The sequence below is a fragment of the Syngnathus acus genome, chromosome 19, assembly GCF_901709675.1.
Source record: "Syngnathus acus chromosome 19, fSynAcu1.2, whole genome shotgun sequence".
Taxonomy (NCBI): domain Eukaryota; kingdom Metazoa; phylum Chordata; class Actinopteri; order Syngnathiformes; family Syngnathidae; genus Syngnathus; species Syngnathus acus.
In genome coordinates this window covers 7,342,350-7,358,464 of record NC_051103.1, presented here as the reverse complement: position 1 = coordinate 7,358,464, position 16,115 = coordinate 7,342,350, and the positions used below count along the sequence as shown (strand labels likewise).

The 16,115-nt window shown below is 42.9% G+C and overlaps 3 protein-coding genes across 6 annotated transcripts; all 3 read left to right on the top strand.

The window, feature by feature from the left end:
* The first annotated feature begins 129 nt into the window (after nt 1-129).
* On the top strand, nt 130-6,881 carry fmn2b (formin 2b). Of its 2 annotated transcripts, XM_037278646.1 has the most exons (19): nt 130-1,765; nt 1,830-2,044; nt 2,172-2,344; nt 2,405-2,528; nt 2,607-2,665; nt 2,864-3,825; nt 3,961-4,105; nt 4,340-4,427; nt 4,497-4,558; nt 4,647-4,738; nt 4,794-4,923; nt 4,992-5,138; nt 5,239-5,298; nt 5,570-5,690; nt 5,779-5,871; nt 5,952-6,003; nt 6,070-6,219; nt 6,316-6,397; nt 6,474-6,881. In XM_037278646.1, the coding sequence occupies exons 1-19, from the start codon at nt 396-398 to the stop codon at nt 6,498-6,500; spliced, it is 4,152 nt and encodes a 1,383-aa protein (XP_037134541.1). In that variant the 5' UTR covers nt 130-395; the 3' UTR covers nt 6,501-6,881. The 2 variants fall into 2 exon arrangements, 1 of the variants encoding a protein (XP_037134541.1); XR_005101163.1 differs by lacking the exons at nt 6,316-6,397; nt 6,474-6,881 and having other exon boundaries at nt 5,570-5,706; nt 6,070-6,138.
* A 320-nt stretch (nt 6,882-7,201) lies between these two features.
* On the top strand, nt 7,202-12,738 carry si:ch211-214e3.5 (zinc finger protein 518A). 3 transcript variants are annotated; one of them, XM_037278661.1, is made up of 3 exons: nt 7,202-7,708; nt 8,552-8,605; nt 8,691-12,738. In XM_037278661.1, the coding sequence occupies exon 3, from the start codon at nt 8,701-8,703 to the stop codon at nt 12,553-12,555; it is 3,855 nt and encodes a 1,284-aa protein (XP_037134556.1). In that variant the 5' UTR covers nt 7,202-7,708; nt 8,552-8,605; nt 8,691-8,700; the 3' UTR covers nt 12,556-12,738. The 3 variants fall into 3 exon arrangements, with proteins under 3 accessions (XP_037134556.1, XP_037134557.1, XP_037134558.1); XM_037278662.1 differs by having other exon boundaries at nt 8,552-8,615; XM_037278663.1 differs by having other exon boundaries at nt 7,202-7,716; nt 8,556-8,605.
* A 503-nt stretch (nt 12,739-13,241) lies between these two features.
* On the top strand, nt 13,242-15,554 carry LOC119138719 (nucleoside diphosphate kinase B-like). The gene is made up of 5 exons (XM_037279042.1): nt 13,242-13,351; nt 14,426-14,552; nt 14,918-15,019; nt 15,094-15,206; nt 15,278-15,554. Exons 2-5 carry the CDS (start codon nt 14,430-14,432, stop codon nt 15,390-15,392), a joined length of 453 nt encoding a protein of 150 aa, XP_037134937.1. The 5' UTR covers nt 13,242-13,351; nt 14,426-14,429; the 3' UTR covers nt 15,393-15,554.
* Nucleotides 15,555-16,115: the final 561 nt, after the last annotated feature.

Below are 16,115 nucleotides of genomic sequence, written 5' to 3'. Positions count from 1 at the left end.
TTAATTCTCTTTGCATCTCATCTGTGCCACATATTTTGCATCATGCTTTGCTGATTGAGCTCCATTGAGCATGCAGAGCTTGCGTCACAGTTTTGGAGCAGATGGAGAGGAGGAGGGGGAGGGTATGTCTGAGAGGAAAATAAAGAGAAGTGACGGACGGGGGTGGCGTTGAAGGGGATGCGATGGGTGTGTGAGCATAGCGCTGCTGTCTTTTCCTGAATCAGCATCAACATAGAGCCTAGGCAACCCGAAACCAGTGTGGATCTAGTCTGAATCACCAAGATTTACATATTGATCATGACAATCTGTGGTAGCTTTTTATTCACCAGGGACTCCAGTGTCGTACCTGTGCTCGGGATCTAATCGCCAAGAAGAGGACATCTGACTCGGGCAACATGGGCAACCAGGAAGCGAAACAAAAAAAATCTGCAGCGGCATCTGGTAATGGTGGCTACCCTTCACTGGAAGAGGGATGGAGCGAAGGAGGAGGGGACATGACAAGACGGGGTGGAAAGAAACAACACGGTAAGAATGAAGGTAAAGGGGCAAGCAGCACGAGAGGTGGAAGAACGCATAGCGCAGGTCCAGGCAAGAAGAAAAACAAATGTGAGTCCAAGCCCTCTGTTTTTTCGATCCGCAAGAAAAAGGCTCTTCTCGTAGGTAAGGATGCATGCTCCAATGAAGACGTGCTGCTGGCATCACAACACGGCGATCCGGCCAAAACACCTGATCTGTCTGCAGATGAGCTTGGACAATCAGACACTGAAACGGGCGTCCTGAAAGGTGAGCAAAAGCCATGCAATGGAGCAGCAGCAGAGGATGGAGGACAGAAGGCTGGAAGTTCTGGATCTGACACTGATATTTACAGCTATCACTCAGCAGCAGAACATGATGATTTGCTAGCAGACATCCAGCTTGCTATCAAGCGCCAACAACAATGTGACACGGCTGAGGTCAAGAAAACACTGAGTAATGGAGTTGTTGAATTACCCCCCACTGAAAGACTTGACCTGACACCCGAGTTAGAACTTGGATCAGATGCACTATCTTTCCTGGAGGGAGGAACCCTCTCAGATACAGACCAGCTAACCGACAAACCACAAGGATTACAATTGTCTTCCCTCAGAGAGGAATCCAAGAAAGATGGGAGGAAGGAAACGGAGGGTGGTCCAGAGATCAAGGCGCCAAAGTCCTCCGCTAGTCTTGCTGAAGTTCCAGAAAAGCAGCACGCCGAGATGTTGCAATCCCTGCCCGCCGCCATGGCTACAGTCAACCCATTTACCATGGCAACTGGCAGTAGCAACTTCGCTCACACACTGGAGCCGGAAGCAGGAGATGAAAACCACATTGAGGAGCCTCATGCGAACGGAGCTCAAGAGAACCACGAGAAAAGCAACGCTACCATGGTCGGAATGATTTCAGGGAACATGTTTGAAGGAGTCACGAGTGCTGCCGAGTCACTTGAAGACTGCATGAGCATTGTATCAGAAAGTAATCACATAGCTTCTGCTGGAAGCATCGCTTCCCCTTCCAGGAGGAACAGTGTTTGCTTGACACCTTCCCAAGGAAGCCCCACGTTAGCCAAACACATTCACAGGTCCAGTAAGGCTGCTTCTCCCTCAAACCCCATGGTGAAACCGTACCCTCCTGTCTTCGCTTCATACATCAAGACCACCACCAGACAACTCAGCTCACCAGGACATTCACCGGCTCTGTCTCCTTCCATCAGTCCCATGTCGCCGAGAAGAGATCATCATTTCCGAAGGTAACTGTAGTTCATTTAGGACTTGATTGATTGTTGAAACCAAAATGTCGTTTTTTGCCCTCAGGATGATGGTTGGTGACCATCAAGTCCCAAGGAAGTGCTCCCCGAGCAATGCTGCTCATCTGAGTCGCTCAGCTGACTGGACAGACGAGTTTGAGAGGAGAATGAGGTGCAAGCTCAACTCTGGGGATTTACAAGACTACAGGTGCAGAGGTGGAGGAAGCCAACCCATTTGTGCCACTTCCTGTGGACAAGTTGCCTTCCAAGATGTTTTTACAGGTAATTGCTTAAGCTCTGTCAATAACCAGTCAACTAACTTGATTCAAATTAACTTTGATGAGTAGAAAGTCTAATGCATTCACAGTCAATTGATTCCATATTTCCATATTTTTGCTGGTTTGTCCAGGTAGAACTCTCCTGGAGAAAGTGTTCCTTCAACAACAGCAGCAGGAGGAGCCAGAAGAGGCTGAGAGGCTCTGCTCCAGAATATTAGCCATGGGACTTCTTCTGCCTTTCACCGACTGCTTCAGACAGCAACTCGGAGCAAACCCTTCTCATATCGGATCACCCAAGTTTCACGTACGTATTTGAATTTTTGTCGTTTGATTTCCATATGATAACATTGAGGTATTTCTTCAGCATGACCAGCTCTACACATGGACCACTGTTAATCAGCCAACTATTTCCCTTGATCATCTTGAGGGGAAGCAACCGGGTCATTTGAAAGACTGCAGGCCCAGTGGAGACAGAGCCACAGATCCAGGTAGGAACAGTACCTCCATCGAACATCATCTGGTGCATGTCATGAATTGTGCCAGATGTTTTTTTTCCATCTTTTCAGAAAATCATACAGGAATCTTGGTTTTGAGGGAGCAACCAAATGAGAGCCAGATTTGTCAGGTAAGTCACAGAGACACTTCTGTTCTGTGCTCTTCATAGTTTCCGTCATCGATGGTCCAGGGCCTTACAGAAGAGCTCCTCATTTGGCAAGAAGACCAACAATAAAATACAAAACATTCATTCATCTTCCAAATTGCTTCATTAAGAGTCAGTCGAAAGTGACTAATTTGAGTTTTTTTTCCCCACCTCTATTTTCAGGAGGAGGTTTTGCTGAAAACAGTGAAACTGAAGGAAAAACATGTCAATGTGATCCAACAACTGGAGCAAACCATTGAAGACCTCAGGACTAAGATTGCTGAGCTGGAGCGGCAGCCCCCTCTGCTGGACAGAGATATAGAAACAGAGCAAGAGGAAATCTTTTTGAAGGAAGTGTGTGATGCTCACTTTCAGACTGAAGCAGATCAATTTCTGTGCTCTCTGGAGGCAAAATCTGTGCAAACATCACCGATGGATGACAGCTTTAAGTTTAAAGTGCCTTACGCTGAGCCAAGTGGGTTCCCCAAACTCCCATTTCTACAGTGTTCATGTCAGCAGCAACCCCTGGCCACGCTTCCAGGTGGACCATCTCCTCCTTTACCCGTACAAATAGCAGTAGCTAAGCCGCCACCAGCTCCACCCTTACCAGCAGGTTCAATGCCACCGCCACCTCCTCCACCTCCTCTCCCTGCTGGACCTCCTCTTCCTGGTGGATCTGCTCCACCACCACCACCTCCTCCTCCTCTCCCTGGTGGACCTGCTCCACCACCACCACCTCCTCCTCCTCTCCCTGGAGGACCTGCTCCACCACCACCACCACCTCCTCCTCCTCTCCCTGGTGGATCTGCTCCACCACCACCACCACCTCCTCCTCCTCCTCTCCCTGGCTGTGTTGCTCCACCCCCACCTCCTCCTCTCCCTGGTGGTGTTCCTCCACCCCCACCTCCTCCGCTCCCTGGTGGGACCCGTGCACCTCCGCCCCATTCCCGACCCCCTCCTCCACCTGGTAGCATCTGCGTTCCTCCACCCCCCCCAGGAAGTCTGGGCTCCTTGCCTCCTCCGCTGCCTTTGGGGCTATACACTCTTGGCCTCACTCAAGAGAAACCACCCAGGAAAGCAGTGGTGGAACCTCCCAGACCTATGAAGCCATTGTATTGGACCAGAATCCAGTTCCACACGAAAAAGTAAATGGCTAGTTTGAATGAAAATAACAAATACAGTGAAGTATTCTAGAATGCTGATGAATTACCAAATTGTTCTCGTTTTAAAAAAGGCTCTTCTAAACATTTCAAGCAAATTATTCTTGTCTTCTTCATCAGGGAAATATCATCTGCATCCGTGTGGGAGACGATAGAGGAGCCTGAAGTGGACTTTGAGGAGTTTGTAGAGTTGTTCTCCAAAACGGCCGTCAAGGAGAAAAAGCAGCCACTCTCTGACACAATCACCAAGTCCAAGGCCAAACAGGTCAAATGTTTTGGAATGCGACCTGCCATTTTGAAAGAATGCCTTGTTTGATTCCAAAGTGACGATTGATTTCTCAGTTGTAGCACATGGTTGGCTTCCATACTCAGCATCAGCACAAATCATTATGCAATTATAATTTTTGCACACATCAACACACAAGTACACTTTCAAAATGTGAATGTTCTGAAATATCCTGTAATTCAGCATCATAATAGTTTTTGCTTCTTGTCTTAGGTTGTCAAGCTTCTAAGCAACAAAAGATCACAGGCTGTAGGAATCCTGATGTCCTCGCTCCACCTTGACATGAAAGACATACAGCATGGTGAGTTGGTTTGGATTTACACTTGACTTGCAATCCGGTTTCAATCCTCTTTTCTGACATTTTCTGCAGCCGTCTTGAACTTGGACAACACAATAGTTGACCTGGAGACCCTTCAAGCTCTTTATGAAAATGTAAGTTATGTACAGAAACCTCGATTCAAAACATTAGTAAATACGATCGACAGACAAATCGAGTGTCGGTCGTATCTGTATTCTGCAGAGAGCGTTGCCAGAGGAGCTGGACAAGATTGAAAAACATATGAAATCCACCAAAGACAAGGAGAATGCAAAACCTCTGGACAAACCTGAACAGTGAGTCGATGTCATGGTACGGAGATTTCAGTCGTAAAATGAATTTTTCTTCTAGGTTTCTCTACCAGCTGTCCCAGATCCCCAGCTTTTCTGGTCGAGTATTTTGCATCCTCTTCCAGTCTAGCTTTTCTGAGTGCATGTCATCCATCATGAAGAAACTGGATACACTGCTGAATGTATGCAAGGTAAATTGATCTGCCAACAAAAGCTTCACTTGTTAAGTGCGATACAAATTGTGGCGGCCTATGTTTAGGTTTTACAGGACAGTGAGAAGGTGAAGCAGGTTCTAGGTCTGGTGCTGGCTTTTGGAAACTTCATGAATGGAGGAAATCGCACAAGAGGCCAAGCTGATGGCTTCAGTCTTGACATCCTTCCCAAACTCAAAGATGTCAAGAGCAGTGTGAGTAACCACAGAGGAACCCAAACTAACATCTGTGAGAAGCAATTCATTCAGTCAAATTATATGAACTGCCTGCTCTGTTTTTCTTCTCTACATACAGGACAGCATGAGAAGTCTTCTGTCTTACATCGTTGCATACTATCTAAAGAATTTTGATGAGGTGAGCTTTTACACTGCATGATTGTTTTATGGATTGGTGATTTGTGCAAGGTATTGTTGCCACTATTTGTTTGTGTTTTTTGTTATTGTATGATGAAGGATCTCTCGTAACCTGGTTCGATTTTCATTCAATTGTCAGACAAAGGGACAACATTTCACCGGATTGATTTTTTTTTTATTTGGAATGATTTTATTATTATTATTATTTATTTTATTGACATACCAATGTGTGTTGATGTGCTTTGAGTTTTCATTTTAATGTGTTTCTCCAGGATGCTGGAAAAGACACTTGTGTTTACCCTCTCCCTGAGCCTCATGAATTATTCCAGACTTCCCAGATGAAATTTGAAGACTTTCACAAAGATCTCACTCGACTCAGAAAAGACCTTAGATGTAACTTCTATTTAAAGTTAGGCCTTATAACACGTGGGGTACTGTATGATGGTCTTCCAACTTCATCATGAAATGTTTTTTTTTTCAGCATGTACCTCAGAGGTGGAACGAGTGTGCAAAGCTTCCATTGAAGATAACCTACAACCTTTCAAGGACAACATGGAGGGATTTATTTCGGAAGGTATAAACAACAGTTTACATGATGGTTATATTCCGCATTCTGGGTCATCACAGTAAGTCCTGTGCATTATTCTTCCATAGCTAAACATGAACTTGATGCATTGGAAAGTCATCTCAGCAGCACACACAAACTGTAAGTATAAGCACTGATATGCCATTATACAGTCATGTTTGAGTCTTAGCAATGTTGTTTTGATAGGTTCCTGGAGCTCACAGTATTCTACTCAGTGAAGGCAAAGGGAGGAGAGAAAGAGGTTTCACCAAACACTATTTTTTCTGTCTGGTATGAGTTTTCCTCTGACTTTAAGGACCTGTGGAAGAAGGAAAACAAATCCATTCTAAAGGAAAGGTAATGAATTGATCACCAAAACCCCTCAGTTTAAGTTTTACAGTTGATATTTTTGACCCGATCGCAATATACAGTATATGCATCTTTATTTGACAGGTTAAAAGTAGCAGAGGAATGTTTTCGACAAGCCAAAGAGCGGGCTTCCTACAGTGTCAAACCCAAGCATGCAACAGGGATCGTAAGTTGACCCCATTTTCACCCCTTTTCATTGTGAAGACAATTTGTAATCTCTGTCCAATGTGTTTCTTCCACAGAAAGCCAAGCTTGGCATGAAGATTTGACTCACTGGACTTACTTTTTTTTTTTTCTCCTGATAAATGATGATGGATTTAACAGACATCAGTGTTTTCACTCTGTTTTCCAGGATGGCTAATTTCACTCATCAACTTGCTGAGATGATAAACAAGGATGACGTTTCCTTGTGCTGGATAACAGAACATTATAGGCAGTCACAGGCATTTCAAGATTTTCAGGACATTTGGGAAAAGCCCCAAAATGTACAAGAGGAAAAGAGAGGGTGTCTTCCCAACCCTAACCTCTAAAATGATGTGTCACTGGGAATCGCCACAGCTCAAATGACAGTATGTTGTCTATTGCAGTATCAATTTCATTGTTAGTGGTAAAGTGTTGAAACAATACATTAAAGTGCTTGATAAGCAACACATGCTCTCTTTTTTTCAATATATTTTATTGCAAGAAAAAAAGGGAAAAAACAGATATGACACAAAAGTAGTCATTTCAAACGTCATCTTTCTGGCTTTAAGAAACACTATAAGAAATCAAGAAAAATAATTGTGTGCATAAAGGCTTTACAGGTGGAATAAGGAAATCCAGACTTGCCATAGCACGCATAAATCTATAATGGGTGATGACGTAGGTTAAATGGCTGCCATGTCTGAGTGACGTAACTTCCGTGTGCTCGAACTGTAATGGCGTCCGAGTATAGAGTGTAACAGCAGTTGTAAGAGAATTATGGGACACAAACCCAAACATTATAGGCAAACACGTCATGTTTATTTAACCAAACAAACGAGGAACAACAACAACAAAAAAGACTGGCAATTGTGAATCTGCCATGGCGATAGCAAAGGGAAATGGCGTACATCCGCCATTGCTTCTCCTTCCACCATAAACCCTACACTCACGAGCTCAACCATGACGTAGTAACATGCCATGGGAACGCCGATAAACCGGTTTAAAGACTTGCCAACATGATTTGATCTACTTTTGTAAGACCAGTTATTAGAAATAAAAACATTGATGTCAGCACTAGTTTGGTTTTTGACAAGACATATCCATCCGCTTTTACTTGAGCGTCAAGAGCATCAACGAAAGCACCCGGATGGACTGTCATGGCCGCCGTCTCTGTCGTTCCACAGAGAGCTGAAAAGCACGTCGAATATTGCCGCTGTTTGTTTTTTCCGGCGCCACTGTGTTTTATGATGTTCGGTGTCAACGGGACCAAGTGTGAAGTTCCATCAAGTTAACAGTAAGAACATTTTGATTTAGCGTAACTTTGTATAGCTTCGCGTGGGTGGTGGCTTTATTTACATGACAACTAATCAATAAACTCCAGCCATAATGTATTTTCGATAGTGAGAATTTTATTCGAATATTCCAGTCATTCTAGCAGTGATGATATGTAATATTCTATTTCGATTAGCTTTTAAATGTACTGATGCAGCCCCCTGCCCGCCTCCTTTTAAACTTGTTCGACACTACTTGTTCGACACTCAACCAAGTCAACAGATTTACATCATACTTTCTTGTTAAGGTTGTGATAGTTTGCCCTTTTAAAAATGTTGCTGTACTTAAGTTAGCCAAGCCATTGTTTTGAGCCATGTTGAGAAACAGCCAACTTTTCCCTCTCTACCTTTGTGGTACCTGCAAGTAGAGATGAGACGTGATGAAATATTTATATCAAAATTATAGCTGTCCGATTGATCATCATGATTTTTATCGGAATTATAGGTGTGAGGTGCAGCTCTGCATTTTTTGCACATATGAAATTGTAATAAGTAGCAACCAAAATGTATGTTTGTGCGTGCCTGAATGTAGCGTATTGGAAGTGTGGCTTTATCTATTGTTCAAATAAATGAGTGTTTGCACCAGTGTTACTCTGGCAATAAGAACTAACACTTCTAAATGGATATATGAAGAGTTTTGCCTTTGCTAATGCTATTTTTACAATGCTTTTGACATGAAGTCACAGTCATGTCGAACAATAACGTCCGATGGCAATTACGAGCCCGCTAACAAGTTCAAGTAGACCTAAAATGGCATTGTTAAAGTAAAATAAATTGTATTCCTTCTGTATTTTTTCTTTTTGCAGATACTCCTAGTCTTCAGAGAATCTGACATCAGTCCTACCTCTTCCTTCCCTAAGGTGCTGCAATGTATGATTATTAGGCATTCCATCAGTGCCAAATGACCTCTTACCAAAAATAATGTTCAACTTTTTTCGATCCTAGATTCTCAGGGATGGATGAAAATCTTGAAGGACCTCACAGTTCTGCCTTGAATTACATTTTGTCATCTGCAGAAGACGTAAAAGACTCTCCACGTTTCAAAGAGCGAGGACGCCGTAGTCAAGGCAATGCAGGCGGCTTGCCTGTTAAGCAACATGGCTCCACCAGGAGAGCCAATTATAAAATTCAGAAAGGGGCTGTTTTTTCTGGAAACATCCTGAGTTTTGGCTGCTCAGTGTGTAAGGACCATTCGACATACAGCCCTAACGATCTCCTGAAACATTTTCGAGAGGCCCACAAAGGGATTTTACCGACGTACCCTTGTGATTTGTGCGGATTTGCCACGAATGAATTTGCAGCTCTTCAACGTCACCGAATTGAGCACAAAAACACTTTGGTTACATGCGAGCTCTGCTGCGATGGAATTGAGTATTCACTGCTTTTGCTTACAAGACACTACATCATGTGTCACAGTTCCAATGGAAAGTTCCAATGTGACTGGTGCGAGTTTACAACTGTGGACGCGGGGACATTTGTCCAACACATTCACCATCATAACGAGAGTCCTTGGAAATGTTCCAAGTGTCGACATATCAGCTTGAACGAAGCGGATCATCAAAAGCACCTTAAATCTCACCGAAGTGTGTTACCTTTAATTTGTCAAATCTGTGGATACTGCGCTACAACCATCAAGCAGATTAAAGGACACACAGGAGCTGCTCACTCAGCAGGCAAGCATCCATCCAACCAACAAATCCATCCAAATGTATGGAAGACTTTAGAAAACGGAGCACCCGATTCTTCACTCGATTGCCACAATACGCTTGAAAATATTTCCGAGCTGCAAGAAACGCAGAAGTTGCCCAAATTGTTTGGTATATCAGGGATCTTATCGAACCAAAATGGGAGAACAAAATCTGAGATGTGTTCTGAGGACGAGGCGCACACTTTCGACGGGACACCGGCAAAAAAACACTCCGCTCATCGAAACGCTTTGACTGCAGAACAATCCTCGCCGATAATGTTGCTGGACAATGATGGCTGCGGCTCTCCGACCAATCCTAATGCGCTGACCGTTCTGATGGTGAAAAACAAAATCTCTCTCCCCCCAAACTGCACAACCAAGGTGATGGGATTTAAGATGGTTGATGGGAAGAAACATCTCGTTCTCAAAGTAATACCGGTAGCAAAACAAAACATGTGCACCCAAGACAATTCATTAGTAGATTTGGACTCTTCAGATAGCAGGTCTGCATTTTGTAGAAGTGAAGTCCTTGTTGAGAATGGTGAATCATCTGCTAGTAAGAGCTCCACGTCACCTTGTTTTGACGGAAGTGAATCTTGCATACAAAACGATGATATCCTGGCAGTTAACATCAAGGTTGAAGAGGAAGAAACGCCGGTTTTCCCTCTTGAGTCTTCTCCTCATAGTGATGATTTGGGCTTGAGAGGTGGTCATTGTGTAAACGGCTCTTCAATTGTAGAGACTGATCCGATTGGCAGACAAACGTTTCATGCATTTGATGACAAATCTGAGACCGTATCAAAAATGGCTGACACGTCCACGGATTATCCTGTTTCTCACGAGGCATTACAGGCTAAATCAACTTGCAAAAACCACGTTGAGAATTGTGAAGCAGTCGATGAAGGAATGATAACTTCCACGAGAAACGGACATATTTTTGACGTGCACAAAGAGAATTCCTGCAAATGGCCTGAAATGACTGCCCAGTGTTCCCAAAGCACTCCAGAAAGTACTGAGAGCACGAGATTGATTCACTTCCACGATTACCAGCATCCTAAGAAACATTTGGCAAATGTGGTTCCTCCAGCAGAGATGGCCTCATCCTCCTCTTTTGGAGAAAATGCTATAATACCACAAAGTTCTTTCAACCACCAAGTATTCGCTTTTCACAATTATTCCAAGGAAGCGCTTGGTATGTCACCCAGAGCATGTCATCAAAGTGATGGTGCGCCAGAACTGACAGCAGGCAGAGAAATCAATAATATAGCTTCTAATTTTAGTCCCGCATTATCCGAGTTGTCAGAAGCTTTTGACGCTGACGATGACTGTGTCGACGCAGATGAGGAAAACCCCGAATCGGTGCTGAAAGATTTTAATGTTATAAAAATTGAGGAGGATCTCATTCCCGTATCGTCCAATGAAACAAGTACTTCATCTGCATTGGGCAATTTTGTAGAGCAACACTCGGATGAAATAATTACACAGCAACTTTATAAGGAAAGGACTGAATCTTTACATTCAAACATAGATTCATTTGATTGTTCCAAACAAACAAAGTCTCTTGGAAGACTTCAAGAGCAACATGAAAAACAGCAAGTGGTCTTGAAGAGTAATGAGAAAAATTCTGCTATGCCAATGCAGCTCAAGCCCACTCCGAGTTTTAAGCTAATCACTCAATGCGTAAATCCTCAAATCAATGTCTCTTACACGACAAAGTCTGGGTTTGAAACCTCAAGCAATCATACCAGTGAGCCCATTCCTCCTCTAAAACATCAAACTAAGGCAGCATCTAGTGATCAAGTGACGACACTTTCTTCCCTTCAAAGTGGGCTTAGTACCTCCCCTCATCATTATCTTCTCAAGAGCTCAAATTTAAAAGGTCCTGTATTCCTTTCGAGCGCACCATCCAACGCTCCAGACAAAGTGACCAAAACACAGCCAACTTGCTACTTGTTGCCAAGGTCGATTCCCTTTGTTCAAGCTCCAAGCAGCTCTGGCCTCAAGCTAGCAAGTGCAAAGCTCCCATTGAACTCAGATAGACCTGTTCTGGCCATGCCTGTGAGTTCTAGCGACAAATCGAGCAATTTGCAGAGCGGTCGCCAAACGTTTTTGCTTCGCTACATTTCTCCACCCAAGTCCAATGTGCTTCTCAATCATCTGGAAACAAAATCCATCAGTCAGTCTTGCCACAGCAGAGACAAAAGAGGAAACAAAGTTGTATTTAAAATCGTGAGCCCTACCACGAGTCTGCTTAAGAGTGGCTCACCTTCCTCCAGTTGTCAACCTTTACTTTTGGCCACCTCGCCTCCAACCCAATGTTTTCTTATGCCTTCCAACAAAACAAATGCAAATGCTTGCAGCAACATGAACAAGATCATGGTCAGGCAGAATTCAGCCCAAAGCGCTGTCAGGGAATCAATGCCTCAATTGACATCCAAGTTGAAACCAAGTCAAGCAGATAAACCTCAACTAGCTCCACGACCAAGTCGACCCCCAAGTCGAAGAAAAGTGCGCAGGAAAGTACTGTTTGATGAGCTTCCAGAAACTGTCCATAAAGCCAGAAGGTTCTCCAACCAAGTACAGACTGAGAAAGACACAACTGTCTTTTGGAGTCCCATAGCAAAAGAAGTTGAAAGAACCTTGAGACTCGCCCCGTTCAACTTTCTACAGCAAATTAAATGCCCCCGTAGATACCAACCAGTCGTCGTGCTTAATCATCCAGACGCTGATATTCCCGAAGTGGCCAATATAATGAAGGTCATCAATCGACACAGAGGCGCTGTTGTCAAGGTGGCCCTTTCGCAGAAAACCGTTAAAGCGCTCGCTGAGCTTGGTACCCAAGGGGGGGAGATTTTGACTGAAGGCGTTCTGCTGCAAAACAATTCGCCGAGCCCACGAGCAATTCAAAGCGTGGTCCGAGAGCGTTTCCTTCTCAAACTGAAGCTAAGGAAAAAGAACCAAAAAAAGTATGAAGTTGTGGAACCTCTGTCAGATAGTAGCCAAAAGACTGTGGTGTTCGACTGCTGGTTCTGTGGTCGGCTATTCAACAGCCAAGAACATTGGATTGGCCACGGGCAGCGACATCTCATGGAGGCAACACGAGACTGGAACAAACTGTTGTAAATGTTTTCACATACCCTTATATATGGCTAAACAGCAGGGTTACAGATGTATATGACCTTTCACTAGGTTTTATTTGCATCTTTGTAAATACATTTTTTTATTTGAAATATTTTATTGGTGCTTTTTCTGAAATTAAATTGAGCTAACGTGACTTAAGTCATGCACATGTGTTTGAACTGTGAATGTGTTTCGTTGTAATTCGTTAAGATGTGTTAAATGTTCGGACCTACAAAAAGTTCATTCTTGTCTTTCTACCAAGTCAACTTTTGCACTGCCTCACAACACATGTATTCTTTTTGGGGGTTTTTTTTCTCTCTTTTTTTCTCCACATACAGCTTTAAACCATTTTATTACCTTCCAAACAGGAATTCAGGGGCACTCATGACAATGAAAGATGCCAAGAACAGTTCTCTGGATTAGAAATGTGCAATTATGGTTAAATGTGAAATTGAATGATTACATTCTGACTCATTACAGTCCGGTTTGTTGTTAATATCCGGATTAGAAATTTACATTTATGCTTAAATGTGGATGTGAATTGAATGAACAAACTCTAAGAATACGTCCTGATTATAGAAATGGTCAAATTCTTTGTATTACGATGTGAATGATGCGTACCAGAGCGCATCCTCTTTTTTTAAATTGGGGTTTAGTGTAGTTTGTCTTATTGGCGTTGCCGTAGCGTGACGTCAAGTCTCCGCCCCTTCGCATAAAATGCGGCAACGCGGAACGAGGCAGTCTTTCAGCTTTCCATCGCAGCAGCGGAAGTCCGAGATCTCGCAGGACAAAAATTAAGGTAACGTCATTTTGTTTATTATCCAGATATTCTGCAAGTAACCATCCTAGGTGATCCGCGTGAGATGTTTCCCCATGAAAATTTCGCTTCAACCTCTAAAATCTGTCCAAACCTTCGTAATCACACAATATGAGGCGTTTTATGAACTAGGCCGCCTGGACCGCTCCAAAACGCGTCAGTTCCAAATCCCAAAACTTCTTTGTGCTTGTGCTTAGAATGAAATGACAATTTCAGAGAATCGTCCGCTTCTGTTTAATCACTTGTCTGGTACTGCATAATCACTCGGCTGGTTCTTCTTTAAAGGATTAAACAGATTTGTCTGTAGACACTGACCGTCGATATGCCTTGTATATTGTCTTAATTTAGTTTGCATCACTAGAGATCATCTAAATCAACGCCACACAACCGACTTTGAGTGACCTTCTTCCCAACAATAGCGTGATTTTTTTTTTAAGGATAACTCCAAGCGATGGCTGTTTGCTTTCAGATTCGCGTTTATCTTGAATAATGATGGTTTGCATCCATAGCCTTACTGGATTTGACTGTTTATTGCAACCAGGCACATGCATGGTTGAGAAATACGCACCGTAATCGACCTGAAATTGATCGCGATCGGTAATCATAATCACATATGATAATAGTCTTCCCCTGCTCTATACTGCATTACAAGGTCACATTAATAGGTCAGGAATGACTTCAACCACTACACTTGTGCAGTTGTCACTTTTGCAAACTTTGTTTACATTGTATATATGTAGTTTGACATATTTTTCTTACTGTATAGTTTTATATTACACTGTTTGGGCAGCTCTTATCTCGTTGTACTTTGCATAATGACAATAAAAGGCATTCTGAAGTTGGCTTGAGGGAGACTATAATGTAATAAGAGGTTTCTGCGTGGCTAAAGATTTTCTGTGCTATCAATTCAATGTACTGGTAGCAGGAAGGGGGGGGGCAGTCATTCTGCTTGGGGTTCTCGTGATCCATGTTTGCACCATGAGGTCGGTCGGGGACATCTACATATGTGCTATGTATGGATATATATCCTTTTTTTTTTCTTCTTCCTACCACCAGAGTCATGGCAGATGAGCGCACCTTTATTGCCATCAAGCCTGATGGTGTTCAAAGAGGCATCATTGGCGAGGTCATTGCAAGATTTGAGAGGAAAGGTTTCAAACTTGTGGCCTTGAAAATGATGCAAGTAAGTATAAATGCTTTGTTTTCTTACACATTGAACTGATTTTATTCCAGTGACTGTATATTGTGGGTGCTGAGTGACTGAGTGAGCGGATTATCAACCATGTCTATTTCGGGATCGCAGATAATCTGAGTAAAGACTCCATTTTTGTACCAGTGGCTTGAAGTGTTTATCAACTGTAGAGTCAGTCCAGACCAAGTCAACACTTTCCATGTTTTGTTGTTGACATTTGTGCCATAATATGGAATGAATTTGGGGCTCAGCGACAGCCAGGCAGTAGATGCAACTAAAATCAGTCTTCTAAAAATGTACACAGGTTCATCTACCCTCGTTTCAAACATGCAAATTGTATCCATTTATGCTTGCAGGCGTCAGAGGATCTGCTGATGCAGCATTATAGTGACCTGAAAAGTCGTCCATTCTTCCCTGATCTTGTCAATTTCATGAGTAGCGGCCCGGTGGTTGCCATGGTGAGACCCGTCATAACTAGCCACTGAATCTTTAGTTTGAGTGGTCAAGATGGTATCTTTTTGTTCAACATTAGGTGTGGGAAGGCAAGGGTGCTGTTAAGACTGGCAGGGTAATGCTCGGTGAAACCGACCCAGCAAACTCCAAACCTGGAACAATTAGAGGAGACTTCTGCATCGATGTCAGCAAGTAAGTGTCATCTTGGGTATAATCAGTCTCTTGATCGAGTGGCACTCTTCTATTTCCCTTTTGCTTCACAGAAACATCATCCATGGAAGTGACTCGGTTGAGAGTGCAACAAAGGAGATTGCCCTGTGGTTCAAAGAAGACGAGCTCACCTGCTACACGAGCTGTGCATCCAGCTGGATCTATTGAGCACATTCCTTAAATGCCCCTTATCCAATTTTACACTAGTAGTTATTTCAGACTGTACTGTGATTTTAGGGTGCATTTATTTTGCTGACATTCCATTCCTTTGTGTGATGATGGCATTGACAAATTTGTACTGCAAAATAAATGGTCATGTTGCAGACTAAATGGTGTCATTCATTGCTGTGATGATTAGATGATCAACTAAGAGCACAGTGGGCCCATAACTGGATATTTTATTATTGATCATATGCGTGAGTGTGGGTCTTCTATACACACAGGCACATGTATTTGCAAACGTGTGTGTGTGTTTGTATACACAAAAAAGTGAGGAGAATAAAATAGAAGAAGCGGAATAATAAAGTGAATGGTGTAGAATAACATAGGTGTGAAGACCTTCACACTAATTATGAACATTTATCCCTCTAAAGAATTGCTGTTTAAATGTATGTAGAATGTTAATTGCCATATTTGTCCATTATGTTTTCAATAAAGCATTAGGGGGAAAAACAAATCTATTTTTCAATAAAGTTTAAAAAAGGTGAAGAAGTAGTAGAAGACGAAGAAGAAAAAGGAATAAGAAGAGCGCATGAATGGACTCAAGGATATTTTGATGTTCCACCTGTTTCAAGAGACATTGTGACATTTGGAACGTTTCTTCACTACAAGAACAAGGGTTATAAAATGTTCCAATCTTTTTTTTAATTCACATAGACTTCTCAAGTCCCC

Excerpts from the sequence above, each read along its gene's own strand:
- fmn2b (XM_037278646.1), top strand. The coding sequence starts at position 396 with ATGGGCAACCAGGAAGCGAAACAAAAAAAATCTGCAGCGGCATCTGGT. Across the intron at positions 4,739-4,793 it reads CCTCTGGACAAACCTGAACA|GTTTCTCTACCAGCTGTCCC; the intron begins GTGAGTCGATGT and ends TTTTTCTTCTAG. Across the intron at positions 5,139-5,238 it reads TCAAAGATGTCAAGAGCAGT|GACAGCATGAGAAGTCTTCT; the intron begins GTGAGTAACCAC and ends CTCTACATACAG.
- LOC119138719 (XM_037279042.1), top strand. The coding sequence starts at position 14,430 with ATGGCAGATGAGCGCACCTTTATTGCCATCAAGCCTGATGGTGTTCAA. Across the intron at positions 14,553-14,917 it reads TGGCCTTGAAAATGATGCAA|GCGTCAGAGGATCTGCTGAT; the intron begins GTAAGTATAAAT and ends TTATGCTTGCAG. Across the intron at positions 15,020-15,093 it reads GCGGCCCGGTGGTTGCCATG|GTGTGGGAAGGCAAGGGTGC; the intron begins GTGAGACCCGTC and ends GTTCAACATTAG.
- si:ch211-214e3.5 (XM_037278661.1), top strand. The coding sequence starts at position 8,701 with ATGGATGAAAATCTTGAAGGACCTCACAGTTCTGCCTTGAATTACATT.